The sequence below is a fragment of the Limanda limanda genome, chromosome 17, assembly GCF_963576545.1.
Source record: "Limanda limanda chromosome 17, fLimLim1.1, whole genome shotgun sequence".
Taxonomy (NCBI): domain Eukaryota; kingdom Metazoa; phylum Chordata; class Actinopteri; order Pleuronectiformes; family Pleuronectidae; genus Limanda; species Limanda limanda.
This window is the reverse complement of record NC_083652.1, coordinates 6808096-6823266: the sequence shown is the minus strand read 5'-3', so window position 1 is coordinate 6823266 and position 15171 is coordinate 6808096. Positions and strand designations below refer to the sequence as shown.

Here is a 15171-nt window from a genome sequence, read left to right as displayed (position 1 = left end):
TAACAAATCTGGAACAGGATCTCAAATAGGACATGTGACTAGGGTTGCAAAGGGGCGGAAAGTTTCTGGAAAGTTTCCGGAAAGTTTCCATGGGAAGTTATGCTCGGGAATTTGGGGAATTTTGAAAAAAAAAAAAAAAAACGCAAATTAGACGCTGAGCAATAAAAACATCAATCAAATCTCTATTTTAAAGATGTATGGAATGCAGCACACACTGCACGTTGAATTTCAACCCTCCACTGTGCATTCTTCCATTATAATTACTGCTTGAATAATTCCCAGCATCCTCCACACTACAGCAGGGCTATTGAGTCCTGCTGTAGTGAGCAGGACTAGTCAGGAAAGTTTCAATGATATTACTGGGGAAAATATATTAGCATGCTGATTGAGGACTGTTCATTTGTTCATCTAGCCTATTTCCATTCATTTATCCATTAATTGTAAAATATTTTTACAGACCATTCCAATTGTTTGGCTAACTATTTACATCTCTGGCATTGCATTAGTGTTTTTTTACAAACTTTTTTCTCATCTTATTCTACAGACCAATGCCACGTGCACTATCTCATGTGTGGAGACATTTCACCTCATCCAATGTAGAAGGAAAGGCTGTGTACATTTGCAAATACTGTGCAAAGACCTATGATAAGAATGACACAACGATGCAGAGGCGTATAGTCAAGTGCCCAAAGTTTCCTCAGGGCTCAAATCAGCCTATGAAAAAACAAAATGTTTATATTTATGTCTGTATATGACGAGGTAAACACAGTTAGTATAAATTACCCACAACATTTTCAGTTTATTCCTGTTAATTCCCGTATATTCCCGTATATTCCCATTAATTCCCGTTAATTCCCATGGAAAGTTTCCAACTTTGAGTATTCCCGGAATTTTGCAACCCTACATGTGACTAAACCCCATCCCTTTTGTTTTACCCTCTTTCACCTGTTTTTCTTTGTTTTCGATTTCAGCAAAATTACGGGGACCAGTCCGGGATGGGGATGATGTCATCAGGCCTGGGCCTCGGCTACGAACGTGGACAGTACGCCTCAGGTCACGGCCCCCCGCACGGTATTATACGGCAGAAATCCATCGGTGAGGCTGTCTGTTTTTTCCGTCTGCCCCTCTGTCCGCCCGTCTGTCTGCCCTCTGGACCAGTAGAGGTCAACACTGTTTGTCTGTGGCCGACAATGTCTCGTCTGTGGCCAAAATGTGCACAATTTGTACTCTATCTGTAGATGATTGTACGTGTCTTATACTTGTACTGTAAGAAATAAGATGTCTGTTTGTTTTATACTCACACTACTACTATTTGTTATATCGAAAAGTGCCACTAATCCGATTTTATTCTCATGGCCTTATTTTCTGATGTGTTGCTAACTCTCCCTTTGATAGTTTTGTGCTCTTTGGTGACTGGTTAAAATGCTGCTTTGTAATTCTGTTCACTTGCTACTTGTTTGTGGAATATAATAACACTAACTAATGAACATACTAACAGATACGAGTTTAGGACCGACTCGCTGACAGGTAGATGGGCAGGCAGATTTAGACAGACACTCTCGCTGGTTACCTTCAGCTTCCCTTTTTTTCTGGCTCCATTTCCTCTCTTTCATCAGCCTCTTATTCTCGCTCTCCTCCCTCTGTACCTTCTATACTTGAACGGGCGCAGCCGTGTTTCATCCCCATGTGTTTTTCTCTGTCATGCTGTCCTGCAGGGGTGCCTGAGGAGGAGAGGAAGTTCCTGCATCCTCCGAACATGAAGTTTGCACGCAGTCTTTCGGTGCCTGGCCCAGATGACATCCCCCCCCCTCCCACCACTGCTCCACCAGACCCTCCCTTCTCCTCTGCTCCACCGCTGGGTTGGAGAGCCAAGTCTTCTCAGCAGCCCTCTGTCTCCGTGTCCCAGTCCACATCCACCTCTGCACACTACCAGCCATTCTCCCAGTCAGCGCACTTCACCCATAGTGGCAGGGAGAGGGCAGGTGCTCCCCCGACCGGCCCCATTGGAGGAGCGGTCGACCACACAACCTCATATTCACATGCTGCTGCCCACACGGCTCAAAGCAGGACTGCTTCGCGGAAGGTTGCCTACACTGGGGAGCCTGTTGGAGCTGGCATTGGAGCTGGTGGAGGGGCAAAGGCGGGGGGGCTTAGGAGAGGCTACAACAGCGCTGTCCCCCCATCAAGCATTGCCACTGTAATGCCCCAACAACAACAACAACAGACTACCCAGAGTCAACCCCAGCGAGTAGACCGCAGTGCAGCTGGAGCAGGGGGTCCTAAAGGCGGAGCCCGGAGAGGGAAGGGCCCCCTGTTGAAGCAATCCAAGGTAGAGGACCTGCGTGCGGCCCAGGGTACACTGGGGGGCAAAGGCTCGCTGGAGAAAAGTTCCATCCCCATCCCCACCATCATTGTCAAGGCTCCTTCAACCAGCAGCAGTGGACGCAGCAGCCAGGGCAGCAGTGTGGAGGTGGATGCTCCGGCACCAGGGGAGACGGATGATGGCAAGACACCCCACGGTCCACCACCCTCCACTCCTGCTCCCCAACCCCCTGCTCCGCCTTCCATGCCAGCTCCGCCGCCTCCATCTTTGCCTTCTATCCGCGCCCAAGAAAACCTGGACTTCACCAGCCAGTTTGGGGCCGCCATTGTTGGCGCGGCTCGCCGAGACAGAGAACGATTCCACGAAGCCCGCAGAAAGAGTGGCTCCTTGTTCATGTCTGTTGAGGACGACGTGAGTGATGGAGTAGGAGCAAGGACTCAGGTGTCACAGCAACAGCTTAGCTCACAGGCGGAAAGTTCATCCACACGGCTGCGCCCGTCCAAGTCTATTGATGAGGGCATGTTCTCTGGAGACACCTTTATCCATCACACCCGCAGTATGCCTCCGGCCTTTGGTCTACCTGAGTACTCCTCTTCCGCCCTGGATTATCAGCCTAAATCTGTGCCTACTGACTTGTACACGGCAGCAGGCAGGCAGTCAGCACCCTCCGCAACCACCACCTTTATTCACCCACTAACAGGCAAGGCTCTTGACCCCACATCGCCATTAGGCCTTGCCCTCGCTGCCAGAGAGCGTGCTCTGAGAGATGACAGCAGGTACAGGCGGGGAACAGACCACCACTTCAGCCGCCAGATGTCGAGTGTGGTGTATCCTTCATCTGCTGTCACCTCTCAGCCGGTGTCATCTGTCGCTCAGTCCTCCAGCACCTCCTACCTGGTCACTTCATCTTCTCTGGCTGCCACTACACCCACCGTTGGCCGCCCGCCGTCACCCAGAATCCTCAGAGGAGTTGGGAGTATGTGGGGTGAGGAGGGCAGCGGAGGAGAGAGGGAGCGGGAAGGAGGAGGGGCTCGCGAGGGGCTACGAGTTCGGTTCTCTGAGGACAAAACCGTCCACACGCACCACTACCAGTCTCCGCCGTATCAACCCACCTATAAGGAGAGGGAGCGGGAGAGGTCAAGGGAACGGGACAGGGACCTGTCAAGAGAAAGAGAGAGAGACAAAGAGAGAGAGGGTTACATGAGGAGGGCAGAGCAGGCTGAGAGCTCCGCCCAGCAGGGGTCTCAGGCTCAGCAGCCGCAGAGGCCATCTTTTCTCAGGATGGAAAGTCAATCGGATGCCTACATCTTGTCCCTCACCCCTCCCTCTCCCCCACATACCAGTTCTCAGCAAACAGCACACCCTACTGGGAGCACTGGGACTGGTATGATGGTCCTCCCTCCCCCCGCCCCCTCAGTTGATGCGGACGACGGGTTTGGCTACATCGATCCCCTCCCGCCTCCGCTAGAGTTCGCCAACAGCTTCGACAGGGGAGTCGGGGGGATGTCGGCATACGCAAAACACGGGATGCTCCCAAACAGCCTGACCTCGCGCAGACAGCAGGTACCCCCCCCTCCGCCCCCTCCTCCCCCACCGCCACCACCTCCACCCCCCCAGAGAGAAGCATTTGCAAGTGGGTTTCCTGCTCACACGCCGCTGCCCTCACCTCAAGCCGGGGACTCCACCACCTCCAGCCTCACATCGTATGACAGTGAGGTGGCTAACCTGACTCAGTCCGGTCACTCCCCCTCCCAGACATCACCCAACCCTCTGCCACCTTCCTCACCCTCCACCCTGCAGCCCACCTCGACAGCAGGAGCTCCCCCTCCCCCGTCCATCTCACCACCGCTTCCTCCTGGATCCTACCACAGACCCTTCTCCATGTCACACCCCCACCACCTTTACAACAGCACTCATGCCCCCGGGCGCTCTTCTCCCACGCCTCCCCTGCACACCGTTGCACCTCCCCCAGCCTACCGTGGACACCCAGCACCGTCCTCCACCGCTGCCACCTCTGCTCCACTTAGGGGCACTGCCTCCCACGCCACGACCGCTAGCTGTGCCGCTATAACCACCGCCGCTGCCACCACAACAAGCACCTCCACTCAGCTCTACCAGGAGCGAACACATACAACATCCTCTGCCACTGTCACAGGCAGTCGAAGGACTGGGGAGCACCACCGGCCTCCCCCTGCTACCAAGAAAGGAGAGTCCCTGGACACAGTTGTGGACTCTGGGATTGAAGAGCTGGACAGCCGCAGCAGCAGTGACCACCACCTGGACACCATCCTCTCTCTGAGTGGAGCCGGTGTCCGTGGCGACAGGCTGGACCGACGTTTGGGGGGAGGCGGGGCAGGGGAGTCAGAGAGGGGAGGAGATTTCCTGGAGTCCTACATGAGCTACTTGGACGGACAGACTTTTGAGATGCAGAACGCCACAGCGGTAACGTCCACCTACCCAAAAGCGAACCGGTTCAGAGAGGGAGGTCGGGTCGGGGATCTGCACAGACAGACCAGCACTGTTCCTGCATCCTTTCACTCCCACCGACGACGAGACGAGCAGGAAGACGACGAGGGCGAGGAGGGAGTGTCCGAGGACGAACGTGGCCAGGACGGGTACAGGGGGAGGGACATGCAGACCATGGGACGTCCCTCTTCACCGTACTTTGATCGACCGCGCACGCCTGAGATGAAGCCTCTGTGGGGCGAGGGGCAAGTGATCCGTGATGGCGGCGGGCAGTCCGCCACACTTTTAGAGGGGAAGAGGATTTACCCACCTGCATCCAGTATGAAGCCCGGCATCATCAACGAGCTGAGCAGCAAACTGCAGCATCGACCCAGGGAGAGCTGGAGCAGCCAGAGAACATTGAGCAGGCACAGGTACACATCAGACACCTTTAGTCTCATATTTATCACGTCTAGGGTTGCAAAATTCCAGGAATATTCAAAGTTGGAAACTTTCCATGGGAATTAACGGGAATATACGGGAATTAAAGGGAATAAACTGGAAATGTTGTGGGTAATTTATACTAACTGTATTTACCTTGTCATATAGAGACATAAATATAAACATTTTGTCATAGGCTGATTTGAGCACTGAGGAAACTTTGGGCACTTGACTATATGCTTCTGCATCGTTGTGTCATTCTTAACATAGGTCTTTGCACAGTATTTGCAAATGTACACAGCCTTTCCTTCTACATTGGATGGGGTGAAATGTCTCCACATCTGAGATAGTGCACGTGGCATTGTTCTGTAGAATAAGATGAGATGAAAGTTGATATAAACAGAGATATAAATAGTTAGCCAAACAATTGGAATCGTCTGTAAACATATTTAACAATTAATGGATAAATGAATGGAAATATGCTAGATGAACAGATGAACAATCCTCAATCAGCATGCTAATATATTTCCCCAGTAATATCTTTGAAACTTACCTGACTAGTCCTGCACACTACAGCAGGCCTCAATAGCCCTGCTGTAGTGTGAAGGATGCTGGGAATTATCTGTGCATGTGATGGAAGAATGCACAGTGGAGGGTTGAAACTCAACGTGTAGCGTGTGCTGCATTCCATACATCTTTAAAACAGAGTTTTGAATGATGTTTTTATTGCTCAGCGTTTAATTTGCGTATTTTTTTTTTTTTCAAAATTCCCAAAATTCCCCAGCTAAACTTCCTAGGGAAAGTTTCTGGAAAGTGTCCGGAGATTTACTGGAAACTTTCCGCCCCTTTGCAACCCTAATCACATCAGACACTTTGTCCGACTTTGTCATTTGATCCATGTCTCATCTCCATGCATACCTCAGTGTGACCTCTTCACCTCCCATGATTGATGTCAAAGCCTTCTGTGTATTGTGAGTGTGTGTCCTGTGTCTGTGTCTATACTGTGTAAATCTCTTTTATTTCTCTGGCTTTTTCCATGTGTTTCTCTCAGAAGCAGAAACAGGTAAAGGAGCCCCTTCCACAATACTTTTCTTTCTGGGAGAAAATTTCACTTTAACATCTGCTTGATTCACCACTTGATATGATGCCATAACAAGAGAGAGGAACCCATGTTAATTTCACAATGTCAATAGCGGGATAATGTTTCACTCAGTGTGTGTTTGTGTGTGTGTGTGTGTGCATGTTTTTCATCTCATCTGTTTCTGGTTCCTCTCATGCATTTCCTCTCTAACAAATGCTCTGTCTCTGTCCACAGATTTTCAGAAGACTCAGCCTCGGCCCTGAGCCCCCCCTCGGCCCGATCCACGTCCCCGTCTCCCATCTCCATGTCACAGCCATCGTTGTCCCCGTCCCCGTCGCCCACGGCAACCGCCCAGTACCACAACTGGGGGCGATCCCCGTCTCCTCAGCCTCCAGCCGCCTCTCAGCCTCCGCGTTCTCATTCTCCCCTGTCCCCGACATCTTACTCCCCTTACCCCACCTCCCCCAAACACAGACCTGTGTACCGGACCAAAGCCCTCGAGTTCCAGTTCATCCCAAGTCGCGAGTCCCGTAAAGCGGAATCACACATAATCCAGCGCAGGCGAGCACCCAGTCCCCTCATCTCCCCGTCGGAGAGGCCGAAGCTGGGCCCACCTCGTCCATCCTCCCTTCCTCTTCTCCCCACCACACCCCTGTACAGCGCCATCTACGACCTCCGAGGTTCAATCACCCCACCATCCCCTGGGAACCCTCTGGGGGATCCTTACTTTTCGCCTTCTCCTCCCCTTTTCGCCCCCTCTGGAGCACCTCCTCCTCCAAACTCCAATTTACTCGTTTCACGCTCCCTCTCTCCCACACATTTCCTGTCTGGGGCCTCATCTCCCCCGCTGCATCCTCTCCCTCCACCCACCTGCCTGAGTTACCCCCATCTACCGCCCCCGTCCCCTACCAAGCCGTTTGCCTCCAAGCCGCTGCCCTACTGGACCAAGTATGACGTTGCAGACTGGCTTGGATACCTGAACCTGGGGGAGCACAGGGAGCGTTTCCTGGACAATGAGATCGACGGCACCCACCTGCCGTCGCTGACCAAGGATGATTTTCTGGACTTGGGAGTGACACGCGTTGGCCATCGCATGAATATAGAACGGGCCCTGAGGACTATAATGGACAGGTATGACTGCTCCAACAGATGATACTCCTTGCATCATATCCCATCATATTTACAGTTGACAACATACATTTCTCTCTGAGTTGACTTGCTAAAACCTTTCAAACGTTGTCATATCTTAACTGAACTTCTACTGCAAACAAAACACTATTTTATGACCAATAAGAGCTCCAACACTCATTTTATTATGTTCTAAAAACATTGACAACTACTTAGTTCTGACTTTAACACATAGGACAGTACTTATTTAAATATAGCATTGTTATTCCCCCTGTAATAATAGTGTTATAGATTTATTGCTTATATTTTTTCTCAAAGATTCGATAAAGAATTTCTTTGCAATGGTGCATGATGTGTATATTCTAATCTCTTGGTATTTCATTAACCTGGATCTGACTCCTAGTGATGACCTCAGGTTTCTCGGTCCAATTAGGATCCACAGCAAAAGAGCTGCCATGGTTTCCAATTGTACAAATAATTATCTTCTTTTTAAAAAGCAGGAATCACAAAACATCATTCATTATCATCAAACAAAAAGCACTAAACCTCACATTTGTTCTCCTGTCCTCAGGCTGTCCAGCAGCCCCTTCCCCATCTCTCTTCTCTCACCTCGGGAAGGACCGACTGAGAGGAGGAGGGACGACGGGAGTCGGAGCTGAGTGTGGAAGTGCAGAGATGACAAGAAAAAGGAAGGAAGGAAGGAAGGAGGGGTTGGAGTCAATGAGGGAGGAAGACACAACTGCTGCTGTTCATGGTGGATTCACACAACAAATGAGGGGGGGGAACAGATTTCACATAGAGAGCGACGGAACCAGGGAGTCGAGTCCCAAAGGGAGATTGAAACACAGGGACGGAAAAAGGGCTGACGATCCATAAAGACACCGGCTGGCGCTGATTTACACCCGTACACTCCCCACACGCACGGTCACACCAATCAACCAACACAACAAACCCCCTCCCATCCAAAACGCATACGAAGACACCGTGGCTGCAGCAGAGTGAAGAACAGTGATCTTGGAGGAACAATGAAACGCCAGATCGATTTTTAAAACAGACGGGTTGAGCAGCTTGATATGAGATATAGGTGGTCCCTCATTGGGCGTCCTGTTACGCCTCGGCCCGCTGGTTGAATCTGCTCGAGCTCAAGAGTGAAAACCCGCCAAGAATATTTGGAGTGCAATCAATCACAACCCCTCCCCTGCGTGAGTGGATGCTAGATTTATATTTTAAATGTGTCTGTAGATAACAGAGGATTATGAGTATTTGAGGGTGAATGAGCGTGAGTGTCTGCAGGAACGAGGCTGTGTCTATTTGTAGGTCAATGCAGGACGATGCAGAAGCAGAATACTGTGACGGCTTCCACGTCTCCTGGAGGGGACGAGGTCAAGTTGCGTCCTGGGCTCTGTGTGGCTGTGACTGGTCTCGTTTTTTACCTCACCACCGGCAGGGCTCTGTCCTCACTGCAGCTCCTGTCGTCAGGATCGTGTGTGTTCCTCTATAGCTCTTTATCATCTTAAGTCTTATAATGACATATATACAGACTGGTCACTGTATCACAAATTTGTAGCAAAAATAAGTGCCCAGACCAACTACATGAAAAAGATAAAAGAAAGAAATACACCGATACGCACACACAGGCACCCGAGTTCCTACTATTACCTGCCTGCATGCATACACCAACATGTAGACACACACATACACACAAGCCCTAGCTACCTGGGCTTGTGTTAGAATTTATGGGACACCTTATATATAGACACAATATACATTTTGATCGGAGATGTACAAAAGAAGACAGACTGTTCAACTGTTAGACGGGGACACGCGTGACAATGTGAAGAGAAACATCTCCCAGAGGATTTATTTACCAGGAACAGACTTCCTCAGCGTCCGGGCAACTGTTGTGCACCCAGTCAGACCTTCTGCCCCGGGGGAGGCTGGAAAGGAGAGGGGAGGGGAAGAGGACAAACTGCCATTTTCTTGCTCTTTCCCACCCAATCCCCCCTGCTCCTTCCGGGAGTGGCCCCCTCTCTCTCTCTCTCTCTCTCTCTCGACTAAATCCAGGAGGAAACCCCTGCCCAACGGATATCTGAGAGTACCGCTTATATCGAATTTTAATACTATGATTGTTCTTACAATTTTTAAACTTTAAATGAAAATACTGGAATACCGATATGAAGAGATTTATTGCTACTATTTATCATTACTATCATCGTCCTTACTGTTATTGCCGCTGCAGAGAGTTCCTGGTTCTCGCCTTCGGAGGCGGAGGTGGCGCTCTTGTGCAGCCAGTGCTTTTTCTGACTATGTGCTGAAGAAAATCGCATTGGTTATATATTTAAATATATATATATATATGTATATGTAGGTATTTTTTAACTGAAAGATTCATACTATTCCGTGCACTGTTCCCTTAACATTGCTTCTATGTGACAAGAAGCATTGCAACTTAAATGTGAAGCAGATTTTCAATCACGTCTTTCCTTCCTTCCTGATCGTGAAGCTTTATTTAAAATGACTCGTTGACTTCTAAGGCCTCAAAACGTGAATTGTCTCCCTTTTTAAAACTTAGTTGCCACTTTATTATTATTATTATGCAGATGCTAAAGGTGTAGCAACTGTTGCTCATGGGATGCCCAAGATTCACAAAAGTGATTGATCACTTTATTCAAACACTTCCTAATGAATGATTCTTTTTTTTCTAATAGTTCCGGATAAAAGCTTCCCGCTCGCCATACATCGATCACACATTTCAACATTTGTATCGTTTCCTCATCAGCTTCACAGCACATCTCCATCCCATCACAACCTCAGTCCTGCTTTTCTCACTGTTGCTGAGATCAAATATATAAGGGCTCTCTCATGACCTCTCTACCTTGAACAACACTTCACCTCTCCTGCTGCTTCCGAGTCCTCGAACACATATCGTGCGTTTTACATAGGGTGGGGGGGGGATAAGAAGATCCATGGGTTTTCATAGATCACGTCGCTCAGAGTGCACACACACAAACACACAGGCTGTAAATGTGAATGAGGTCAGTGAAAGGGATTTCTCTGTGCCGGTGGTTGAAGGAATATTATATTTGAACGCAAAGAGAAATAGCAATAAGGACGATGAAAATAATGGTCAACTAATTATGGTTTAAGATATAAAAAGAAGTCTCAAAAGTTCTAAAGAATCTCTGTCTTCCAAATAATGTTTAACATGAAAAGGTAAAGATGTATTTATTTCACTGTTCTGCTTTCTATACAGTTGGACCTGTTCTCTACATCCGCTCCCTTCCACTGTTACACACCTGACAGCATCATGAAGAGCTCCACTCTGTCTCTGCTCACCATTTGCATCTTCTCGTTTGCACATGATCCTTCTGCAGTCGCTGACATGTGCCAGTGCGCTCTCAGCTCTTCATTTATTACCAGCATATTATGCAATGACCCTATTTCCATTAGCAACTGTGACTTTTTGGATTTTCCCTTTTAGAGGTTTTGAATTGCCAGCATGAAACAAAGGGGGATGTTTCTGAAAAGGTAAACAAGCAGAATGTGGCTGAAGTCAATCTAAAGCCAAGTTTCTGCTTGTTTTTCAATCAGGTTTCTAAAACAGTTTGCTGGTGTAAATAGGGCCGATAAAAAAACTTGGGATAAGAACTTTTTGAAAACATCTCTTGCTGATACAGGGATGTTCTATTGTTCAGTGGCTGGTGTTTTTGATCATTCCATTGCCGCGTTCACTGGTTGTGATGAAGAGCGACGGCTCGCTGCTGCTGTAAGGAGAAAAGTTTCAGATGCAGGAATCGGTCCGACTCCATAGAAAGTGTTTCTTTTCCTTTAAGAGATCTTTTTAAAAAATGAGAATATGAGCTGATGAAAGGTAACTTACAGAATATATATGTATATGTGATATGCATATACACATTCATATAATCATATATGAATTTCAAATGTTTTAAGAGATAATAAATTGTTAGAATTATAATAAAGATACAGAAACAAAGTTCTAATTTATGTTCTGTGATTTTTCTTGAGTGAAACAACACTTTCTCCACCTTTTCTGCTGATTAGGCCCCACAATATCCTTCTACTGTACTGTTTTACATAGGTTAGTGACATTGTAGAGTTGATATCAAATCTGTTTTAAATTAGAGCTTGCAAAAATTGCATTTTACCCTATGGGCTGTGAGCTCTGCAATAATCTATATCTAAAATTAGTTAAATAAGATTTCATACAAATATTACTCAAATACAGATGGCCCTCCCAAATCAAGTCAATATCAAGATACATTTTACTCAGTAAGTTCATGCTGCTTCATTATTTTTTTTTGAATTTAATAGTGTTTGAGCCATATTTTAAATCATATCCAGAGAAATACCCAGTTATGTTTTTAAATCAAATAGTTAAGTTTCAACTTGTTTCTCATTGCTCTTTTCTGTAAAACATACAAGGGTTTAATATGAGTTTTGTATGCGTTTGTCTGCATCTCCAAAATATGGAATAAGTGAAATACACATAATATGAAGTGTCTCAAGTGCCCTTTGTTTTGTTCAGTATTGCAACACTTCTGCTCACTTTCCTCTTTAGATTTTCAATTTTTGGTTAACTTAGTTTGTCATCCATTTTAGCAGCAAAATGTTTTGCTACGGATATGCTTTTAACATAACTTAAGTGATTGCTTTGACTGTCAAATGAATCAGAGCATGATGGATTCAAAGTACTACAGCACTTTTTTCAGTTTTTAAATCAAAGAGTATCCCACATTTATCATGTTATAAAATACGTATTTTATTAAGACATTAACATCATGATACTCTTAACATATATTCTGTATCGGGAAATTATAAAGTATTCAATAAATATTGTTACCAATTTATTTCCACGTCCTCGTTACACGATGTGGGTTCCCAGCCACTTGTATAATTTTTAGCACAAATCATTTCATATTGTAATGACCCAATATACAGGATTCTTTAGGGTGTGACCAACCCCCAAAAAATAGTGTTTAAAGTTACTTTCTCAAACCTTGTCTTGATGACAGATTTGTCATTTAATTTACACCCAGTAAACTCACTAAGTGGTTCACATTTCAATAATGTAATGTTCTATACTCTAGTGTGATGTTTGTTGAAAAGAGCAGAAACTAAACATTTAAAATTGAGTTTTATTTGAAATTCAGAGCAAAGACAAGACAATTCTTTAAAACGTAAACACAAAAGAAAAGCAGGCAGATGACGTCCGTTTCGAAATCAGTACCTGAAAAAGAGTAAAACAACTGTCACCAACCACTCAACAGCAACATCACAATCCTCAAAGCTTTGAACCATCATCTGCTCAGATTCTGCCTTGTCAAGGGCAGCGTTGCACTTTTGTCACCATTGATTTCAGAGCCCAGTGCTAAACATCACTTCAGACGAGCGTTTGGAGCGTCTGCTGGAAACAGAGTAGAGACACGAACCTTATTTAAGTCCAGACGAGCAGCGTTCTCACTTGTTTGAAGACCTGAAAAAGGACAAAACAACATGTTAATGTGTTGTTGTAACTGTAACACTCGACCATCACTGGTTGAGTGTCTCCTCAGAAACTCTGGCTTGTCAGGGCCAAAGATGCACTTTTATCTCCATTAAGAGTCAGAGCCCAGTGCAAGTCATCAGGGGAGAGAAACGGTTTAAATCCACATAGAATTAAACCCAATCAGTTTGAAGGGAAAAAAGTATTCTACTGCTAGAAATCTCATCAAAACAATAAACTTCCCTTTAAGGTCACAAGAAGAGTGACACCATCTTTCCCTCTGTATAGTGATGTTGCATTTGAAGTAGAGAACTCGACACAGTATCGACATCCAATGAAGTTTAACAGGATGTATTGATGCTTCACTTTAGCACAAACGATAAATAAGTTATTTAATTCTGTGTCGAGTGCAACATCCCTGGACTCATTTATAACGCTCTTAGTGTCAAATGTTAACTTGATTTTGGTTTGTTACCCACTGAGGGGGCTCAATGCACAGTTCTGAATTCGATTTAAGGGGTGTACCGCCCTCCAGTGGTCAACCTTCAGTACAACACATTGGTTCAGCAGATTATTTTCAAACTGTGGCTGCCTTCACAATCTGCAGAGCTGAGAACACGTAGAAGAAAACGAGGCTCCAGACTTACCTCGGTGGAACCAGGGCCAAACAGGACGTGGTGTTCTAAGTGACCTGGAAGGACAAAACATAGGACGCGTTACTTGATGTGTTGTCTTGAAGATAACGTCAGCAGTTGATAAATACTTGTCTCCTCAGAAACTCTGGCTTGTCAGGGCCAGAGATGCACGTTGTCTGCATTGAGACTCAGAGCCCAGTGCAAGTCATCACGGGAGAGAGACTTCAAATCCACGTAGTGCTGGACATCACAGCTAAAATCGATTTACTATTGAGCTCTTTATTTACAACGATCACCTTAGTTTTTAATATGCATCATATTATGCATCTACAACAACATTACATTTGAGTCACTGATTTAATCTTACAATGCTGTTTTCTGTCCTTAGCTTACAAGGACTGTATCTGTGGATGATCACTCTGTAAGCTAACATGCTAACAGCGCCCACCAGGCTGAGCACGTGGGGACAGGCCATGACTTCCGGCTTCTCAGTGAAACAGCAGCTAATGTAAACCTGGACAAACTAATCAAAAGGTAACAAGCAAACCCCCATTGAAGAAAGGTCGTTTTAAAGCCGCCATGATCCATATGGAGACAACACGAGTTGTGTGGACGACCACGTGGTTCAAGTCGTAGCCCCACGTCGCTGGGTTAACTTCGGCAAACACCAGAACCAACAGATCCACACTTAATGTGATATAATCCACTCATCTTCCAGTTTAATATCAGAATATTTGATTCTGCTGGCGTCCACTAAGCATATTTCACTGTGACGTTTATTCTGGTGATAAAACATCAGCAGCAGACATGAGTTGTTGACGCACTGGACAGAAAAGCAGCAGATTCACTATAATCACTTCTAACGCTACTAATTTAAATATGTCTCATGCTTAAGTTAAATCCGACATTAGCTAAATACATGATGTTCACTCACCATTAAAATCTCCAGTGTTCCCATCGAGGAAGACAGCGACAGACTGAGCTCTGCTGCATCTTCTTCGCCTTTACTATCAGCGGCTGGCACACATTTAGTGTATTTATCGCCATCTAGTGTGTTGGAGTGGAAGTCTATATCCGGTTTGTTTGAAAAAAACTATTTCATTCAATTTCCAAAAGTTTCCAATGGAAAATTACTTTTAATGTTGATAACGGCCAAAAGTATAGAGGGTAAATATTTTTTCCGGGGGTTATGGATCAGAAGAAGAGCGCTTGATCTGGGCAAAGCAGCCAAGGGCTCCACTAAAGCAAAATGCTTTATGATTATTAACTAATTATCTGGCCTTGTCTCGTGAATTAACCCTGTGCCAACCTACTCTTTTAAGACATTATTTGATAGAATTGATTATATGTGTTTTATGTTTTCAAGTTAATCAAGATGGGGTTTAGTTTTAGTAGATGTCACAACAAAAAGCGATAATTAATAATTCATCATCATGAAGGAATTGTATCTTGAACCACGTGTTTTACAAAATCTTTGGCCCCTAATTTTGCTAATAGTTTAATATTAATCAAACTGTTTGACTTTCAGAAGCAGATGGTTTTGTTCTAACTCTCCAAATTATTGGTGGAAGATAAGCCTTTTCAAAAATAAACTAATAAAGCCTGGATTGATGTA

The 15171-nt window shown here is 45.9% G+C and overlaps 1 protein-coding gene, 1 long non-coding RNA gene and 3 other non-coding genes across 5 annotated transcripts in view; 1 reads left to right on the top strand and 4 right to left on the bottom strand.

Annotated features, from left to right (window-relative positions):
- shank1 (SH3 and multiple ankyrin repeat domains 1) overlaps positions 1–8077 on the top strand; it is a 57455-nt gene extending 49378 nt beyond the window's left edge. The window contains exons 23-27 of the mRNA XM_061090303.1: positions 972–1095; positions 1716–5202; positions 6261–6272; positions 6525–7421; positions 7990–8077. Of these exons, the coding sequence (XP_060946286.1) occupies positions 972–1095; positions 1716–5202; positions 6261–6272; positions 6525–7421; positions 7990–8077 (4608 nt within the window). The remainder of the gene's footprint in view (positions 1–971; positions 1096–1715; positions 5203–6260; positions 6273–6524; positions 7422–7989) is intronic.
- Positions 8078–12557: 4480 nt separating this feature from the next.
- Positions 12558–14559, bottom strand: LOC133023323 (uncharacterized). The gene is made up of 3 exons (XR_009683048.1): positions 14491–14559; positions 13569–13612; positions 12558–12912 (listed from the first exon to the last, which is right to left on the bottom strand). It is a non-coding gene; the product is annotated as an uncharacterized LOC133023323 (long non-coding RNA).
- Positions 12738–12826, bottom strand: LOC133023870 (small nucleolar RNA SNORD88). The gene has a single exon (XR_009683093.1). It is a non-coding gene; the product is annotated as a small nucleolar RNA SNORD88 (small nucleolar RNA).
- LOC133023869 (small nucleolar RNA SNORD88) lies at positions 12981–13072 on the bottom strand. Its single transcript, XR_009683092.1, has one exon. It is a non-coding gene; the product is annotated as a small nucleolar RNA SNORD88 (small nucleolar RNA).
- LOC133023867 (small nucleolar RNA SNORD88) lies at positions 13686–13776 on the bottom strand. The gene has a single exon (XR_009683090.1). It is a non-coding gene; the product is annotated as a small nucleolar RNA SNORD88 (small nucleolar RNA).
- Positions 14560–15171: the final 612 nt, after the last annotated feature.